Source organism: Camellia sinensis, chromosome 7, assembly GCF_055761805.1.
Source record: "Camellia sinensis isolate YWXY chromosome 7, ASM5576180v1, whole genome shotgun sequence".
Taxonomy (NCBI): Eukaryota; Viridiplantae; Streptophyta; class Magnoliopsida; order Ericales; family Theaceae; genus Camellia; species Camellia sinensis.
In genome coordinates, this window is record NC_138967.1 from 169,775,601 (window position 1) to 169,796,106 (window position 20,506).

Consider the following 20,506-nt stretch of genomic DNA (forward strand, 5'->3'; position numbering starts at 1 on the left):
ACCAAAAATCAGAGCAAACGGAGGTAGTTAGGTGGTCCCGAACCGAGGCACACAGCCGTCGGCTCCGAAAAACCAAAAACCGGGCTCCAAATGAGAAAAATGGCCTACGATCGCGAAACGTAGCCTACGACCACTGAGAGATGGTCTAAGAGACCTCTCCCTCCCTTCAGGAAGAGAAAACAGAGAAAACAGAGCCTGGTTCGCAAATTGAGGCAAGGCACGAAAGAGTTCGGAAGTCCGGAGGCAAGGCTTGCAGCCGGGACTCTGAAACTTCTGAACGAGCACTATATGCAATATCACCGAGCACTCAACTGGTGACGTCTGAGTCTTAAAGTCGGTCAAAAATGGGGTGTCTACACCTCTCCTTTTTCTTGTTTAAGACAGGTGAAGAATTACATATCACTAGCAGGTCCTCATGTTGAGACAACTTCTATTCAATTTTGTGGAGTAAGTGATCCTTTTTACACTTCTTGTTTTTGGTCTTGATACTTTATAATTTTGACTTTTTAATTTGGACTAGTATAGGAGGCTAAACCATTTTATTTAGAAAGTGACATTAAGAAGATAAAACTTTGTTTGTTTGTGAGTCTCTCTGCTTGCAGCATTTCTCATCAAAATTTTTGTGGGGTACATATATAAATAGATTGACTATGAGTATATCTAGACTCTAGAACAATATAGTTCAATCCTTGACCCATATGAGGAGAATAGATGCATTCTCTTGGGAAATAGACTTTTTACCTTGTAAACTAGATGGTTCTATATATTTTCTTATGAGTTGTGCACTTTATGATATTTTTTCAGGAAGTAAATATATGTATTTTTTCTATATATTGACAGTTTTTTTAACCAAAAAAAAAATTAATACGTTCAATTTATAATCTTTTTTAACTTATGGCCGTTTTGGTAAAGTGCCTATATCATTATCAAAACCATGGTAGTATTGTGGCTGGATTGAGATTATCAATTATCATGTAATTCGAATAAAACTGAAAATGTTATTGGCTATGAATTGTTTTCCAGACTCGTTCTTTCTTCCATATCAATTAATTTTTCGTGTGTGTATAATATATCTGTCAACTGTTCATACATGGTGGAGGTAACCATTTCATAGGGAGACATGATAATTTGACACAAGAACTAGGTAACTGGTAACCTCTCTATCAAACCCTTTTGGGATGGGGATGAAAATTATAAGTCGCTATAGGCTATATTTTGTTAAAATTTTTGATGCATTGATTTTTTGGAAGAAGGGCTCAAGTCTTGTTGATATAATGAAAAGATGGGTACTTTAAACTAATCAATAATTTTGTCTTGTTCTTTCCTTGAAGTGTCATGATAGTTGTAGAGGCTTCATTCCAGTTGCCATGTTTTTGCAAATTGATGTTTTTGTGGTCAGAATTGGTAAATTCCTACATGTGGAAGTTGTGTGATACCATCTCCATCATTTGGGTTTAATACTACAAATTTGTATTTTATTTATTTTTATAATTGGTTTCTTACTCTTTTTTTTTTTTTTCCCTCCATTTTTTTAGCATGCTGCATATCCTGATCTAGATGCTTCCACATCGTTCTTTGGTGTTTATGATGGTCATGGAGGTACGAATCTAATGTTCAGTTCTACAATTGTTATTATTATGGAGATCGTTATTTATTAATACAGAGAAAGGTGATCTGCAATTTGGATTTGTTATGCTTTATCACTCATATGTTCTGGTAGTTCAATATTTAAGTAATTGATTAGGCAGTAGGTGATTTAGGTAGTCCTTCGCTGCGTTTCATGCTTGTTCTTTATTTATTTATGTTTTTGATAGGTATGTAGATTGGTTCCTTATGGATGACACTATTATCATTTCACAAAGCTTAATTTAGAAATTATTTAAAATTTTAATTGATGATGCTTTCTCTGGTTGAGAACCTTATTAGAGGAAATGCAATTTTTGGTTCTGCAATCTTTCTTCAAATAGATTCAAGTTCTCTAATGGGAAGTTCAGTGTGATTTGAAATGGGAGGCTTGGTAATTTAAATTGATGAATTGTATATTTTAGAATATTCTTTTCTCCCCTCTCCTTTCCCATTTTGAACAAAATGTGCCTTTGATGATCCGCATCTCAGGGTTTGTAGTTGATGAGTTTCTGGTTGAAAAATATTCCTCATACATCATGGAGTAATGTTTTCATAAATTATATGTTCACCATGATGAATAAATATTTTTTTTTAATGATTTTTAAGATATCATAAGGTGGGTTTATGTGTTTTTTGAAGATAGCATGTCCTCAAACATTTAATAGAAATTATATCTTCAGTGTTTATTATTATCTTGTTTGAAAAGTGTGATTAGCGTTATGACGGTTATCCATTTTATTTTTTATTTTTTAATTAGCAAAAGAAAATTTTATTGATGAAAAGATCATGAAAAGCACAACACATGATACAACAAAAAAAAAGTACATATTGCATCCTAGCAAAACCCTCTTATCCTAACTAGGTTAGCATGAAAGGCAAGCCTAATCAGACGCACTTTGCTATGATACAATATGCACTTCTCTCTTTTCTATGACTATTATGCATGATAGTGTATTCACGACTTTGCTTTGTGTATGTACAAATTACCATGAGTTAATTCTGGTTAAGTTGAAAACTAAATTTGGGTCATGGTAGTTATATGACTATTCCAGGCTTTCCCTCCTTTAAACTTGTTCTCTTTTGTGCTCTTTTCTTCTTCTTTTCTTTTTCATCATTTCATCTCTTTCTTCTCGTTCTATCCACTCTCTATTTATATTTTTTTCTTATCTGAAAATAGATACACCAGTATATAATTGTTAAAATCTTAGTGGAATTGCTCAACACTTGGAACTGTGGGGGATTGTTCATTTGTTTATTCTTTTGGAGTTGACCCACCTTGACTTGGTATATTAATTGCTTTTCTTTCTCCACCTTGATTTGAGTTTTAATTTTTGTTGGGATTTAGTTTGGTTTTCTCTCTCTGTTGATATGTTGCTATAATAATTTTTTGATAAAATCTTTTCAAGGCTATGATTTACTAATATGTGTTTATATATATTGTTCAATCATGCTCCATATATATGTCATATTTATATATAGTAATACAAAATTTTATACTAGTAATAATCAAATTCGTTTTTTCTTTTCTATTATTGCAGGGGATGAAGAGTCAGTGTGATAAGAAAATGTCCGATTTTGTCTTTTGTAAGACAAGAACAGTCTCTACAAAAGTAGTAAGTTTATTCATATGCTTCTAGCGGTTTCTAAATTAATTTGTTTTTTTATTTTTCAGGTCATAAATTTCCTGGAGAGATACAAAATATGGTCAAAGAATTCAAGAACTTAGTTTTTTCAAGTTTATTTTTTTTTATTTTTTAATATATGTAATCACAGTTAAACTTTTTTTTATTAATTTCTTTGTATATACTTTTGAACATTTAACTTTCATTTATGAAATATATGACGTTATTCCATTCAATATATGGTTGTGATTCAAAATATAGTATATAGTGTGTATTACATTCTTCAAATGTGCGTACAAAAATAATATTGATTATTCTTCAAATATGTCGAATTCTTTTTTTTTTTATCACAGATTTTATTAGTTATTAATCACACTTAAAAGATGTGATCTAAATATTATTAATCACACTTAAAAGTTATGATCTAAATATTTTTAATCACACTTAAAATGTGTGATCTAAATATTATTAATCACGCTTAAAAGATGTGATGAAAGCATTTTTAATGACACTTAAAAAGTGTGATTAAAAATGACCCTTTTTAATCACACTCCCAAAGACCACATTTTAATAAAACTTAAAAGGTGTGATTAAAAAACATACATCACACAAAAAAAATGTGATCTTTGTCTATATTTGTAGTAGTGGTTGATGATGAAGATGAAAATGATGTGTTGATGATGGTGATGCTGATGAAGATGTTGTTGTTGTTGTTGATTGTTGTTATTTTATTTTTATTTTTTTTTTCTAGTAGATCAAGATCTGAATCCAGATCTAAAGGGGGGAGGAGGGGAAATGTTGGCTGATGATGCTGTGATGAAGAAGATGTTGTTGATAATGATGATGTTCTTCTTCTTCTCTCCTTCTTCTTCTTCTTCTTCTGCGTCTTCTTCTTCAAACAAACGGGAAGGAAAAAGGGAAAAAAAATAATAATAATAAAAATAATCCCAAAACGACGTCGTTTTGGGATTTCGGACGATTCTGGGGCTTCCAATTCGAGCTATGTAGCGCGATTGTAATAAAAAATAACAATTGCTATATTTGAGAAAGGTTAAAATTTGTGTTGAATTTGATACAAATTTCGATAGCCCTTATTTGTCCCAAATCATTAAGAAACACCTTCCTCATTCCTCCTACCTCCCAGCAAAACGTCCCACCTTCCCTCCATCTCTCTCACTCGCCATTTTTGCAGAAGAAATATAGAAACTAGTGTGTTTAAGCGATTGACTGGACGTCTGGCTGGTCAATTGGTCATCCAGATATACCAGTTTCTGCGCAAAAATAACAAAAATGACAGTTGAACAAGCTATGTTTTTTATCCATTTTTTACTATTCATTGCCATAATTAGGCAATGGCAATGCTATTATAGCATTTATCATTAGAGATGCTCTGACAATTCGTTTAGATTAACAAATCGGATTGGTTTCTCTCATGTTGGAATTTTAACACGAGAGAATTTGAGGAATTTGTAAAGTCCATCTTAGGGTCCATTTTGATGGTCCAGAATATTAACTTTTTAAGATTTGTTGAGTAAAATATTAAGCTATGCTAGAAATTTCAAAAATATTTGTAGGTCCCACACCTATGTGAGACATTTGATAAAATTTTAAAATTTCTAACATTTTATGTAAAAAATAAAAATAATCAGACATTGGTAGATATATGTTTGAATCAAATTTATATTACAAAAAATGAATGGTTATTCTTGAAATTATATTTGCCTCCATTTTTTTAAAACAAATATTATTCAAATATATAAATACCGATCGATGTCGAACCATTTTGATTTTTTTGCATGAATATTCTACTCAATAGTCTATAAAAGTAAACGGTTTGGTTCATTGGAATTGATTTGAAAATAGACTTACCATGTGCAAACCCTCTCTTAAATTGAGATCTCAACTTGAGAGAAGACAAATCTAATTATTATATTATATATTTCATATATTTTGTTTTCTTTTTCAAACATAACAGTGAAAAAATACAACTAATTTTTTTATTTTCTCACTTAAATAAGGGACTATAATCATTGTTTATTTAATGTTTTTTATTTTACCTCGCAGCTGCGTCCATGAGCTCTGTTTATTGCTATTATAAGCAATTCAATTTTGATACACCTCATACTAGAGAAAAAAATAATAATAATACATAATAAAAAAATAAAAAAATTAGTTATTTGCAACAATATATTAACTGTCACAAATAATTAACTTTATATAGTTTGTTAAACTTTCGAGAGGGCAAAAAATGCTATTGCAAATAATAATTTCAGCAATGGATTTATAATGATGCGAATTATACTTATAGCAACACAATAATTTTTTGCTGAGGTATATACATCTTTTAGTGACAAAAAATATGTACCGTCACAAAAAATAAGATTTTTTCCCCATTTCCAAACGGTTCCAATCCGATCCATTTTTCATTTTTTATTAGAAAGATGAAACATTTTAATATCTATATCCTTCTTCATCTGTTGCTTGATTGAATCAAATTATATATTTTTCGATCGCAAATGGATGTACCTTAATTTTGCAAATCAATCTTTTACCCCGCACACCCCACCCAAAAAAAAAAAAAAAAATTATTCAATTGTGACTTGACCTAGTGAGAGTCAAGAATTCAAATTACGAACACAGATTTTCCTTCAATTTTTTACAAAAATACTTGTAATAACAAATATTTCTATAATGTGTGCTTTTAAACATAATTATTTTGACATACATGAACATTTTATATATGGCATTCTGTCACAAACCCTAATATTACTATACTAAACTTGCATAAGCTCTTGAAAGGTCTTCATGGCAGTAATAGGCAAGCCCAGAAGCAAAGTGGTGATCTTTGTATCTCTTCCATTACAAAGCAGCAAAACCACTTCTTTCTCCGGCAAGTTCACGCAACCTGATTGCACCGCCTCCCCCCACCCAAAATCCGTGGTGTCAAAATCCAACCTAGTCCACGACGTAACCAAAAGTGTGGCGGTCAATGAAGGTCTTGCCCTAGTCACTTCAAAATAATCAATCGCCGATCTAATAAACCCTTCTGTCACCATTTTAATCGCGTTCTGCACATGCTCCACCGCGAAACTCAATGGCTTTTCTATTAATTCTGATGCATTGCATATACAACACGTCAGAACAATGCCATTGCCAAAGTAACCTTTTGGCAATGGCGGGTTGAGTTTGGATCTCCCATCGACAGCGAATAAAAGCTTGGATTGCTGGTTTGGTTTCATTTTAAGGGCTTTGGTTCTTGCACGCCAGACCAAAGCTGTAAGCACGGTGAAGGTCGTGCAGTTTTTGATAATACCATCCTCCATGGCGGTCTTTTTTAGCCTGGCTATTTTTTCCTGATTAAATTGGAATGAATTGTACACCAATTGATCTTCTTGGTAGAGGGTGGACATGTTTGATGTGTCAGTTATTTCTTGGAATTCTTTGTGAGGGTATTTGATCGAATGAGGTTCTCTTGATCGGAGTATGGTTCGATCGAGAAACGGTGGGAGGGTTAGGGTTTTGGATCTTGCTGTTTCTGCCCATGAATGGACAAACTCCATGGCTGATATTCCATCAGTCATGCAATGGTTTATTGTCATTCCTAGCACAAAACCTCCACACTTGAACCTTGTCACCTATAAATTCAATAACTATCAGCAATACTACATATTCAGAATAAAAATAAAATTAAAAAGGTTTAAAATTTAAAATGTGTATTAAATTCATTTTTCATTTAAATTTAGAGCAATTTTCTTTTCTTAAACAAAATTGTACATGGCATTTTTAAACAATAATAATACAAACAAACAAAAAGTGGTGAAATTATGATTTTGGATTAGAATAGATACTCCTTCCGTCTCAAAATAATGATGTCTTTTGGAGAATTTAACTTTTTTTGATAGTACAATTACTGTACTTTTCAAAAAGTTGATTTTTCAAAATTATCCATTGATAGTACATTTTTTGGAGAATATCAACGTTATAATTGTACTTTTTATATTATTTATGAATTTAAAAGAAGAGCAAAATAAGAAATTTATATTATTTTTGTACTTAATTTTTGAAGATTATTTATAAATTTAAAAAAAAATAAAAAATAAGAAATTTATATTATTTTTATATTTAATTTTTGAAAAAAAACTAATATTTTAAAATAATAAAAAATAAAATAAAAAATTAATATTTTGAGATGAAAGCAATAATAATAAAATAATATATTATGCAATAATAGTAGTTCCCGCACCTTGCTTGCAAAAATACTTTAGAACTCTAATATAAGAGCTCTAATAGCTCTAATGGGAAGGTGGAACCCGCCCTCATGTGATGTTTGTGTTTTGTTTTTTTTTTTTATTTTTTTTTACTTTAACACATCACTAGAGCTCAAATTAAAACTCTAGATTTAAAGCTCTCTAACATTTCTCCCTTGCTTGTGGCTCGACCCTATTGCATTTAACTCCTAACGCTAGTCATGACAATGACTTGGATGCTAGTCGTCCTAGCCACCTACTTCGTACAGCTTGAGGGGGGAGGATAATAAAAAAAACCAGTGTATGATTGAGATATTTCATCAAACAAGTAAATATTCTCCATACTTGTGCATATATATATCCATAACACGGGGAAAAAAAAGGTACCGACATCTATAAGGGTAAATTACAAAAATATCCTTGAGATTTACTTAATATATAAATTAATTTATGTGGTTTGAAAAATTATAAATACCTCTTTATTAGAATTTTTTATTTAATGAAATAAACTGAAAAAATAAAATTCATAATTGTTTTCCTATATAATAATAAAATTACTTAAATTATTAATTGAAACATATTTTAGCATTATTAAAAACTGTTAATTGACTTGATGATTTATTAATAAAAAAGACAATTTGTTATGAAATTAGAAATTTCAAGGGGTAGAATATAATTTTCAAAATCATAGGGGGTGATTCATATTTTAATAAAACTTTAGGGGTTATATTTGTAATTTACCGAAGAATAAATTTGCAAGCACTACAAAAAAAAAGAAAAAAATAAGAAGAATTAAAAATAGGCTTTTCATAAAGAAGCATTTAAAGAAAATAAAATTAGAGTGATCCGATATTCATAGGCATATTATTTTATCATATTGTCTTAAAAGGAAAGAAAAGAATAAGAAAAAGAAGACACATATAAATTTAAAAATAAATTATTTTAGATTTTTAAAAAATTATAAAAATTAATTATATGACTATAAATATCTTATTACTATATTTTTTCATTACATCTATATATAAATTTTACAAAATAAACGGTTCTAATCGTCAGAATAAGACTTACCTAGAAACTCTAACATGCTTCTAGTTCAACACTCTTGTGGCATATTCGCTTATTTTAAGAAATAAGTTAAAAGTTGATTTTTTTTTATTTTTTTATAAAAAATGTATAAAGAAATAGAGAGGTAGTATGACTCAAAATAAATTAAAAAGTTAAAAAGTGACTTTTTCTTTAAAAAAATGTATGGTAACTCGAAATGTAAATTCTGAATGACTCGAATATATTGAAAAAGATGTCGTTTTATATACAAAATAACATCATTTTAAAACATTCCGAACAATTAAATCATAAAAATTCGAATTATTTCTCAAAAAGTTGTGGTACTGAATAATTATATTTTAGGAAAAGCAATTAATGTGTTGTGGTCCCTAAGCCCACGTGGCTTGATCATCGAAGACTACTTTGAAGACGATGCGTTGGGAATTTAGTTTTTTAAGTGATTTTTAATTTTTTTTATGAAATAAAAAAATTAATGGGTATAATTTAATGTGACATTTTATTAATGTGATTGAATTTTATTAGTTTTTTAATTTTTTAACATTTTTTTAATTAAAAAAATCTCTTACCAAACTGAACTTATAAATAATATTTATTGAAGTGCTCTATTTATTCCCAAAATGTGTGAATATCAGCCTAATTGGTTTGCAGTACCATTAGGGGTGTTTGTTTGGAAAGATTAGGAGGACTAAATATTGTTTGTATTTGAATTTACTGGAGGGGAGATGTCCATCGTTTGATACAATTTTAGTCTGTCAGGCATAGAGACCAACTGGACTCCATATCCCTCGTATAAGGGACTAAATAATCCTTGGGGGTGATTATTTCCTTGAGATTTGTATCCCATGAGACTAATGTATGAAATGTCCAGTTTACCGTCATAATATTACTTAGTAAACAATTGAAAAAAGATAAAATAGTCTTTTAAATATTTATAAATTATAAATTAAATTTAAATAAATTAAATTGGAAAAGGGAAAAATAATCTTTTAAATTTAAATAAATTATAAATTAAATTTAATTAAAATTATATATTAAATTAAAAATATAAATTAAAAATTAAAAATATTTATAAATTAAATTTTTTTTAGTATTGCTACTACATTTTTCCCTAGTTTTTGAACATTTATAAATTATAAATTACAAATTACAAATTATATATTAATATAAAAAATATAAATTATAAATTACAATGGCTAAAATAGTCTTTTAAACATTTATCCTTATCCAATCTATCCAATCAAACATTGGATTCAATAAAATAATCCAATCCAGACATCTAATCATATGACTAAACAAACATAAGATACAAATCTAGATCAACCAAATAGTCCGGGGATAATGTATCTCAGGAGTAACAATTCAATAGATTACAATCCCTCTTTATCCAGTCCGTTCAAACAAATACACTCTATAGATTTATTGCTATTGTGATCGCCACACAGTACCAAGCATCTTCCTCAATTTAGTTGTCGTTTTTGGCAATTGATTTTTTGTAGTTGTTTTTTTTTTTGGTTTTTTAATTATTTTAGTTTGGGACTAAAAGTTTGTACTTTTTTTAGCCAAATAAGCTCTTAGTATTTCAACCAAATTTCAAATTAATTTTTTTTTGGGTATCTAAGATGCTTTAATTTAAAATTTTAAAAAAAAAAACTTTTGATTTACAAGTTGTAACTATCTAAATTAGTTTTAGTTGATTTATTAATGAATGTAATAGTTTCCTCAAAAAAATTATTAGTAATCTTAGGTCATGTTTGATTCACAATACTAATAGTGAGGTATTAATAATCCTATTAAATTAGTGTGGTATTAACTATCCCACCCCTACCCCATTACTAATAATCCTACAAATTTGTTGGATTAATTATCCATTGGATTAATAGTCCTAAATCAAAATGTCAAAACAAACATAGGATGATTGGGCCCACGGATTAATAATCCTAATCCCATGCTTTAATCCTTCCAATCAAACATGCCCTTATAGTTTTGCAATTACAATTTCAGATTTAATACCTGTTATGTAAAGTTGCTAGGATAAAATTTATTAACAAGCTTTCAAATATATTCAATGGGTGTTTGGAATTTACTTATTTAGGCCTAGTTTGGCTACTGCCAAAAAAGTGCACTTATTTCATCTTTTTATCTTTTTTGGGTCACATCAATCAACATCTCCTCTCTACTTTTTCTACACATAATACAAAAAAAGTCAAAAAATGCACTTATTTAGTCTTCCCAAACTAGGCAGTGATTTTTTGGTTAATTTTTTCGCCTTTAGTTAATTTTTTTCTATTTTTTTATTTTTTTATTTTTTGATTCAACATTACTATCAAATGTCACTCATTGGGAAATTTTCTAGCAAACGGCGACAGTGGACAGATAAATGAACACATGAATAGATAGATAGGGGAAATTGTATTTTTTAAGACTTTGATAATATATTTTTTAATTTAGATTTGGACCCAACTGAGTTGCAACTTTATTTTACTTGACAAATTACAATATAAAAACTAGGGCTTTGTTGAACACACATAAAAATCATATTTCTTTATCGGATTTAATTTTGGTACGATCAACAAAGAACTTTATGTATTATATAATTTTTTTTTGAAACAAATATGTATTATATAATATTGTCATGTTATATGTATATCATTTGTTAATATTTAGTCATACTTTTTTTTTTTTTTTTTTCAATCTATCTAATTGAGTATAGTTCAAAAAAAATCTATCTAATTGAGTAGAACCAAGAAATATGTTACATTATTTTTTCTTGGAATTCAAATTTGACTTTTTTTTTTAGTGAATTTGTTTTTTTTTTTTTTAAATTGTTCTAGATTCATTTAGACAAGGCAGACGTGATAAGTGAAAAAATTAACATAATTTTTTTAAAAAGAATTTCTAATTCTTTTTTTTATAAAAAAATTAACCTTTTTTTTAACTATATGTGAATAAAGATCCCAAAATATTGATATGCAATTTTTTATTTTTATTTTTTTATTTTTATTTTTTATTTATTTATATTTTTTTTTATCTTTCCACTTATTTGCAATTTTCCCCATGGTTTTGCTTGTTCAAATATAGCTATAACCTATTGTTTTTATTTTTATTTTTATCGAGCTATAACCTATAGTTTGAGCATCAAATCATCAAGAACATACATTAATTAGAAAGCCACAAAAGTTAGCTCTAGTACCAATCCCATTGGTTCCCACTGCCCCCACATCACAAGGGAATGTTTCACCAAATCAGAGTGGTTTGGTATCTTATTTTTAATTTCATGATTTTTAAATTTTATTTCATTTATAAAAATATAGTTCTGAGTTTGAAGTCATATTTTAAAGGCCTCGTTATATTTTTATCTTTTTCTATTTCAAGTCATTTTTTACTTATTTTTTTAAATTCAACTTGTTTCATAAAAATATTGAAGTAGTGTTTTTAAAAACTCTACTTCATTGAATCATACAATAAGTGCAAGACTTAAAAAAATGAAATCTTATTTTAAACACACAATTTTATGAACGTTTTAATAAAGGCCTTATTTGAGAAACAAGATTTTTAATCAAAAAGTCATTATAAATTATCAATTTATTTTCCCTATTTTTTTAAACATATTTTCATAAAAAGAGATAAAAAAAATCACCAAAACGTCAACTCAAAGTACAATTCTAAGTTTTTGTATGAGTGCACACCCTATCATGATGTAAAAAATGAAATGTTATTATTATGATGTACAAAAAAGGAAATTTAATTTAACTCTCCTAAAAGTCTATTTGTGTGTTTTTGTATTTGTTACAAAATATTATAGTTATGATTATGTCACGTATTTGAACTTAAGTGAATTGTTCGGGCATCGATCATGCCTCGATAACCTAAAGAGTTCATTTTATAAGTCCATACGTATATATTATCTATAGAAAAAATTATATTGGTTTGATAATTGTAGGTATTTTTATTTTATTGTGCTTGTTTTCATTTCATTGTGTTTGTTTCTAAAAAATTAGATGATCTAATTTAAAAATAAAATAAAATAAACTTGTTTATTTTTTCAAAAACAAACATGACAAAATAAAAATGTTACAATTTCCAAATTGACCTAATATTTTCCTTTAATGATATCCACGAAAAGCCTCACAAAATGAATTGTTCAAATCATTGAAACGAGATATCTGGTGGATCTCACGCGTTCAAATAGTTCTCTCATGTTCATATATAAATTTGAAATAAGTTCTGCCCATTACATATATTGTGATAGAATACGCGCGACATTATCTTTTTTAATAGTGACATCATAAAATGCTCCATATAATCATGTTTTTTATATCTTTTTCTCACTTCTAAATATGAGACTGAATACATTTGTTGATGCGACCCTATTATTTTGTGTCTAGAAGCAAAAAAATAAAAATAAAAAGAAAATTATGTATAGTATTGCTCCAAAAAGTTTACGTGTAGCATAAGTATTTGAGAAAAATTATATATAAACAAATTTCTTATCTGATTTTTTCATCACTAAATACAAAGATGGTGAAACTCATTAATAAATACACATTGAACTCATTACTTTATATTTACTGATAAAAAAAAATCTGATAAGAAATTCGTATTTTAACATTTTTTCAAAGCATAAAACATGCATGATTTTGTTACCTGTGCAGTAAGCAGAGGCATTTCCAAAATGTGTTTGGCTCCAGGAACAGTGTAAACCAGCTTTCCCAACATCCCCGGATCAGGAACAGTTATATCTCCAAGCACATCCATGTTACAATCTGCCTCAGCTTCGACAAATGGCACGCCACGATTCGTGCACTCCACGATGAGCTTACCATCCGAGCTGACCCTCAAATTCCCCGTGAGGGGGTAAAAATGGACTAAAATTTTAGCCAGGGCCCGTTTAATCACGTCACCGACATTGTCACTGCTCTTATTCTCATCTGGTTTGAAACAATACACTGTTTGGATTATCACCGCGATGTTCTGATCGAGGTTGGACAGAAAATAGAACCCTTGATTGGTGTTTAAGCTTGTTTCGGGTTGAACAAAGATGGGCTCTGATTTGCTAATAGGTATGAATCCTCCATTTTCACATATTGCTTCCATTGGATTAACCTGCACAATAAGATGAGCTAGCATTAATGCTTGGATAGGGATTATTGAAAAGCCAAACAGAGAACAGAGATTAGTTGGATCTTCTACCCTTTGAGTTTTTATGAAGAAACCAACTTTGGACTTGCTTGGCAATTTCATGTTAGTATATGTTCATCTTATATAGATGAAACAGTGGGACCGTTCTTAGGCCCGACCCTCAATGAGAAGTAAAATCTTAATTGGAGAGCTCTTTTATATTTAAAATAACACTATATACTAATTGATATATCAATTAATATACTAACATATGTTATAACATTATAAATTTAAAATTATAAGCCATACTAATTATACAAATTATAAAAATTCAAATCTTTAAAATTATATCACATCATTTGTTATTACATTAATTGATACGTATAATTTTATTTTAAAAATAATTAACAAATTTTTATAATTATTTGTACTTAAAATTTAATTTTCTAGTACATAAATTATTGAAAGTTTACCTACAACCTTTACTATTAGTACCTTTTGTCAACCAATTTTTTTTTTTCTTCTTCTTGATTTTTTAGCCTTTGTACGAATAGAAATTTTTTTAGAGCTTAATTTGGTTAAAAATATATTTTAGCATTTACAATTGGACTCATTAATCAAGAAAAGTTTTTGAATTTTTTTTTTAGAGAGGCTTACTTGTAGGTTTTAATAAGCGAATTTATTATTCAATAGTTCTATAAGAATTAATAACATTTTTTTATCAAATATTATTAAAAAAAGTCACTAATTATTAATTTTCAGCAACAATTTAAAAATTGTCACAAAAATGTCACTAATCATAAGTTTTAGCGACAGATTAAAAAAATCGTCACAAAAAGTCATTAATTTTTAACTTTCAGCGACAGTTTGAAAAATTCGTCACCGAAAAACGTCACTAATTATAAGTTTTAGCGATAAGTTATAAAAATCGTGACAAAAAAAAGTCTGTAATTATCAATTTTTAACGACATATGCAAAAAATCGTCAAAAAAATTATTTTTATCGATGATTTTACTATGACTTATTTTTAATAGAAAATAAGAATTAAGTCTAACTATTATAACCTATTGCTAATTTACCCTTTCTTTTTTAAATGAGAGGTTTGTCATGGGCCTTCGATATGAAAAGTACTTTTGGTATTTAGGATTGGGACTTTTAATAATGATATTTTTTAGAAAATTATACATTTATAGAATTCATGACAGGAGTAATGTAGTGTAGCAATAACATTTGTGAAACTATGAGAGCAATGGTAGCAGTTTTAATTAGAAATGAAGAAATCATAAGAATCGACACTATTTTGTATAAAAATTTAGTTTTAGATCTTTATAAGAGGAGATTCTGTTAAAACCTACCATCACCTACTCTACTTACTACACCTACCACCACCTACTACACCTACTCCACCTACTCCATTTCACCTACTTCCACTACAAGAAAATGGAGCATAAAACACGGGAGTTTTTGCGACGGTGCGCTTCCCGTCGCAAAAAATGGTTTTTTGCGACGGCATTTTTAACCGTCGCAAATAAGCGCTTTAGCGACGGCGTTTTACCGTCGGTAATAAAACTACACGGATAAACAGAAGTATTAGCGACGGCGTTTGTTGCCGTCGCAAATAAAAATTTTGTTGAGACGGCATGAGTTGGCTGTCGCAAATAGTGGTCCATTTGCGACGGCAAAATGTCCGTCGCCAAAAAAGCTTATTGAAACGGGGTCGGTTTAGCTATAATAATTTATCATTTGCGACGGTATAAAATGTACCGTCGCAAAAAGTAAAAAAAATTTGCCGCTCTTATCCCTTTTATCTTGGCGCTCGCATTTGGGTCGAAAGCCCTAAATGTTTGAAATCCCTAAATGTTCGAAATCCCCAAACGACGAACGGCGAGCTTTTTCCCCCTCTGGACGAGCGACGAACGGCAAGCAAGTTAGCGGTGGTGTGGTGGTGCGGCGACGACGACAACGAGGGCCGGACTGGCGACGACTTTCTCACTCTCTCTCTCTCTAATCATGTGAAGCAGCTTCTCACATTTTATGACAAGGAACTTCTATGAACAAAACTTTTGAAAACCTGAAGCATTGAGGTTCATTGTAAGTGTACGCCACTTGGTCCACTCAGCAGAACACTTTCCGTATCCCAAACTGTCTGCCACAAACCCCTCAAGTAGAAGACGACTGTCCCAACTTGCTCTCTCTGTCTCTCTCTATGGAGTCCACGAGGGTCATGCTTTGTTTGATCGGTAACACTGACTAACCCTTTCTCGATTCTTTTGATTTTTTACTTCACCACTACTATTGTCATAAACCCTAATCTTCTTTGTGATTTTGATTGGATTGTTTAATAAGGTCGATTTGATGGTTGAAAAAGCTTCAGAGGTCATGGATTCAGAGTCATCATCATCACAATCGGAGATTGGTTCAGCAGAGGATGTGGTACAGGCATTGCTGGACTACTTGGTTGCTCCTATGTTGCCTTTGAAGTCCGCTGGCTGTGAAGTTCCTTCTCTTGAGCAACAACAATTGGTCGCCAAACAGGTCTCTCATTCATTTGCTTTTATTCAAATCAAACCCCATTGTTTTTTCCCTTAATTTCCCTTAGTTTTTGGCTCTTAAATTAAATTAATTTAGTGTTGGTCTGTAAAACAGTTGATCCCAAGAAAAAAAAAAAACCAAAAAAAAAACTCAGGGTTCGATTAAAGCCTATTGTTAAATTTTAGGGAAAATTGCGAAAAATAATTAAATTTTTATAGGGTTGGTAGTGAATTAAACCCAAGTTTTTTTAATTTCATCAATCTAAACATTGTTACACTTTGCCCTTTATGTTTGGTCTTTTTTTCAATCTTAAAGTTTATTTTTTCTTTACTCCAAAGGTAATTTTTGTTCAAAATTAGACAGAAAATATCACAATAACTATCAAAATTAGACAGAAAATATCACAATAACTGTCAAATAATATATTGACAAGGAACTTCACATTTTATAACATCTATTCTCTTCGCACTTTCTTGCCAATTTTGGATGCCATCTAAATCAGAGTATGTTAAACATTTTATAGTCCCCACTTGTTCATGAGAAAAAAAATGGTAGAATCGATTGAGGATAAACTAACAGTTTGGTCTTGGACATGGGAAACAAGGGGAGGGAAGAAGAATCACTCCTTTGGTATTCACGTATATGATTTAGATTGTTAATTGCATGAATGTATTTTTTATGCAGAAACATTTTTGACTTATTCCATCATTAGGTTATATATGTCCCATAAGTGGAAGTCTGGTTTATTTATTTTTTATGTCACTACAAATTGGAAAGATTAAAAAATATAAAAAATAAAAAGAAAAAAGGTGTTTCTGTAGAGTTACAAATGCCCTATTTATCATTTGCTTTTACTATTTAGCATTTTGAAATTGTACCTATGAATCTGCATATAGGTTAATTGTATCTTTTTAAAATCTATGTTCATAGGGTTTCCTAAATCTGAATTCTTGTTGGCTTGTTAGGTGTCTACATATCTTTAAGAATTTTGTCTGTGCATTTTGTATTTTTCATATAGTCTGTGCAAAGAAAATGAGTACACATGTAATACATTTTTTTATCTATTTATTTAGGTTGGTGCAATTGTTCTATACACCTATGTTTATCAGATGCTTGAACCCCCTCCTGAAGGTACCTTCGACATTGAGGAAGGAAATCTTCCCATCAAGTACACTGCTAAGGATAGCACTCCAGTGGAAACTCCTTTGCTTACGGAAGAGGTGGTTCCAACAAATTCAGATGCTCCAAAGAAAGGAAAGGTGAGAATCAACTATATTTGCTTCAAGATGTTGTGGCACTGTATTTTTTCTTCAGCTCCGCCGAAATCATGGTTGTTTATACACCCTCCCCCCCCCCCCCCCCCCCAAAAAAAAAGAAAAAAAAATGAAGAGCAAAATGTTTTACCCTTACTGTAATGGAAATGATATTGGCAAGGAAAGAATTAGCTTGTAAGTATCAATATGTAGATAAGTATCATCCTGACCAATTTAGTAGCAAGACACAATGAATGATCACAATTTCATCCCCTCACTATTACAACAACTTATTAGGATTAAAATGATAGAATGCATTGAAATCAGGGGGGTAGACATAGAAATGCAGCCCTCTGTCCATTTCCTGGATTTAGGAATTACATATTGGGGGTGATCCTTCACGTGTATCCCATTGCCTGGTTGGGATTTTGGTTTACCAGTGTCAAACCACTGCTTTAGGATATGGCAAAGTTTATGCTTCATTATCTGCTGGCAAGTTTTGATAGTTGACCTGAATGTGTACCTTTGATGGTATGTAAGGGTACTCCTCTGAAATGTTTTTCTCCCCCTCGGGATCAAAAATGATCTAGTTGAATCAAAACTAGCTTAAAAAATGTTTAAAGAATTCGTTCGTACTGGAACTTCCTTATAGAATTATGTTTGTAATACTAGTTTGCTTTGTTCCAATAACGTTCTATTCTTTAAACTCTTGTGCATTGGAACGTTCTATTCTTTATGTAACGTTCTATTCTTTAAGAACTCTTTAGCACTCATATATGCAACATCAAACAGTTGGTCACCATGGCAGCTTTGCATCTGCAATACTTGTATCATCCAAGAAGAAAGATTGCTAAAAATGAAGATTGGGTATGTGGGGACCAATAAATAACATAAATTATGGTCTAAGATAAGGAACATATTTACCAGAAATGATTAAAATATTATCGCCTTCATTCTTTTGAATTCATAGCTGGCATATTTATCCATTACATATATAGCTGTTAAAGGAAAAAAGCATTTGGGTTAGAACTACTAAATGACAAGTGCAAATCTAATTAATATGCAATTGGAAGTGTGAACAAGAATACCTAATGAAGATATGCAGGTTAAGAAACAGATCTTGTGTTAAACAGATCTTGGTAATCTCACACATGCCATCAAAACAACCGATTATTCCATATATGGAATTTTAATATCCTGATTCAGACATCCATGAAGACCTTTACCAGCTCATCAAATATTCCTGTGGTGAAATTTGTACAAGTGAACAGCTGGATAAAGTTATGAAGATTTGGACAACCTTCTTGGAACCGATTATTGGGGTTCCTTGTCGGCCTCAGGGGGCAGAGGACACAGAAGATGTTGTAAAGGCTAAAAATCAAATTTCACAAAGTGGTGCAGCTAGTGTTGGAGAAAGTAATGGTAGTCCAGTTGGTGGTGCAACTGTCATTACTACCAAGGATTCAAATCCTTCCAAAACTGGAGATGAAAGTAATCCACCTGAGCAATTAAGTTCCTATCAAGCTTGGTTGGTAACTGGTGGTAATGAGATGAAGGAATATGTTGTCAATTAAAAATCAGAGTATAGTTTCTAGCAATAATTTCATGAAATTGGCATTCTTTGGTTATTGAGTAGGGTAACTCTAATCGGTCGAGCGCTATTGGTTTTGGCTACTTGTATTTTACTTTGATGTCTTTTTTTCCTACCTATTTCAATGAAGTACTTAATTACATCAAATTGGGCAAACAAATGCAGTTGGTAGATATCAAGGTAAGAGTTACAGATAAAATAACTAAGGCTTAAATTTTCAGGAACTGGCATCGGATTGTATTTGAGGATTTCCGAGGGTTGGTGTAGGTTAAGTTTCGCTATTTGTCATTTGGTATATATATATATATTAATGTAATTTTAACACTGAAAAAAGAGGGAGATTGTGAAATCAAGTTTACAGTCTCTAGGCTGAATTTTTCTTATTAAAAAAAAAAAATATTGGTGAATGACCCTCTGGCCTAAAGCCTAGAAAATATTTGAATCCCTAAACTTCCCTTCCCCATCACTTCCTTTTTACACACCAATTGAGTAGTTTCTAACTCTGCAACTAATTCTACACACACACACACACACACACACACATATACACATATCTTTTATGATCACTCATTAATCACATGATATTGCCTTGATCTTTCTAGTTTCAACTGAATAGGTATTAAGCCAGAAAGTTAGATATTTCTTTCACCGAAACACTGACTTTATAACTTAAGATTGTTGAAATGCTATTAATCCGCAAGTTTCCATCAAGTCCTGACAGTAGGACACTCTCTTGGCCTATTGATACAAGTTGGATTGCTTATGAATGACAATATTGTGATTGGGATATTGATGGTCTTGATCTTTAATATTGATTTATTGTTTATTAATGTAAGATCCTTGATCATCTTTGATGCTACAGGGTGGTTGTACAAGGCCAGTTTCATCTTCAAATGAGGTGATTGGGCACTTCAAAATTGAAAGAGAGGAGGGTGAATTATCTCCAAATGGAGATTTTGAGGATAATTTTGCAGCATATGGAGATGGTGAGGTGGAGGCTGCATGTAAATCCAAGGATAATTCCCCATTCTGAGATTTTTATTAAAACTGAGTTAAGTAGTGATCATTGGTTACCTTTGTGAACTCTTGTTTTGTTTGAATCGTGAATTTATAAATGAAGAAAAAAGTAATTTATATTCATTTATTTTGTGTTTATTTTTTTCATTTCTTTTATATTTTTAAATTTTATCGGAGGATAATTATGAAACATTATGTAGTGGGATAATTTTGTTGATGTGTAATTATGAATAGAAGAATATTTTATTATGAAGAAATTGTTATTTTTATACAGGAATTTTTATATTATTATGGAGAAATTTTAATATTTTTAATAATTTTATCGGAGGATTTTTTTTTCTTTTTTGTGACGGCACTATACTGTCGCAAAAAATAGAAAATTGTATTATTTTTATTGATTTTGTTACAGGTTTTACTTTTTGCGACAACACTAAA

General features: G+C 30.3%; 2 protein-coding genes and 1 long non-coding RNA gene across 3 annotated transcripts; 2 read left to right on the forward strand and 1 right to left on the reverse strand.

The window, feature by feature from the left end:
• Nucleotides 1-5,870: 5,870 nt before the first annotated feature.
• LOC114294034 (omega-hydroxypalmitate O-feruloyl transferase) lies at nt 5,871-13,885 on the reverse strand. Its single transcript, XM_082879764.1, has 3 exons — nt 13,751-13,885; nt 13,205-13,663; nt 5,871-6,883 (listed from the first exon to the last, which is right to left on the reverse strand). The coding sequence occupies exons 1-3, from the start codon at nt 13,799-13,801 to the stop codon at nt 6,023-6,025; spliced, it is 1,371 nt and encodes a 456-aa protein (XP_082735890.1). The 5' UTR covers nt 13,802-13,885; the 3' UTR covers nt 5,871-6,022.
• On the forward strand, nt 10,535-10,972 carry LOC145795436 (uncharacterized). Its single transcript, XR_014336391.1, has 2 exons — nt 10,535-10,652; nt 10,803-10,972. It is a non-coding gene; the product is annotated as an uncharacterized LOC145795436 (long non-coding RNA).
• A 1,617-nt stretch (nt 13,886-15,502) lies between the features above and the next one.
• Nucleotides 15,503-20,194, forward strand: LOC145795437 (uncharacterized). The gene is made up of 4 exons (XM_082879766.1): nt 15,503-15,918; nt 16,025-16,213; nt 17,284-17,469; nt 19,917-20,194. The coding sequence occupies exons 2-4, from the start codon at nt 16,034-16,036 to the stop codon at nt 20,085-20,087; spliced, it is 537 nt and encodes a 178-aa protein (XP_082735892.1). The 5' UTR covers nt 15,503-15,918; nt 16,025-16,033; the 3' UTR covers nt 20,088-20,194.
• The last annotated feature ends 312 nt before the right edge of the window (nt 20,195-20,506 follow it).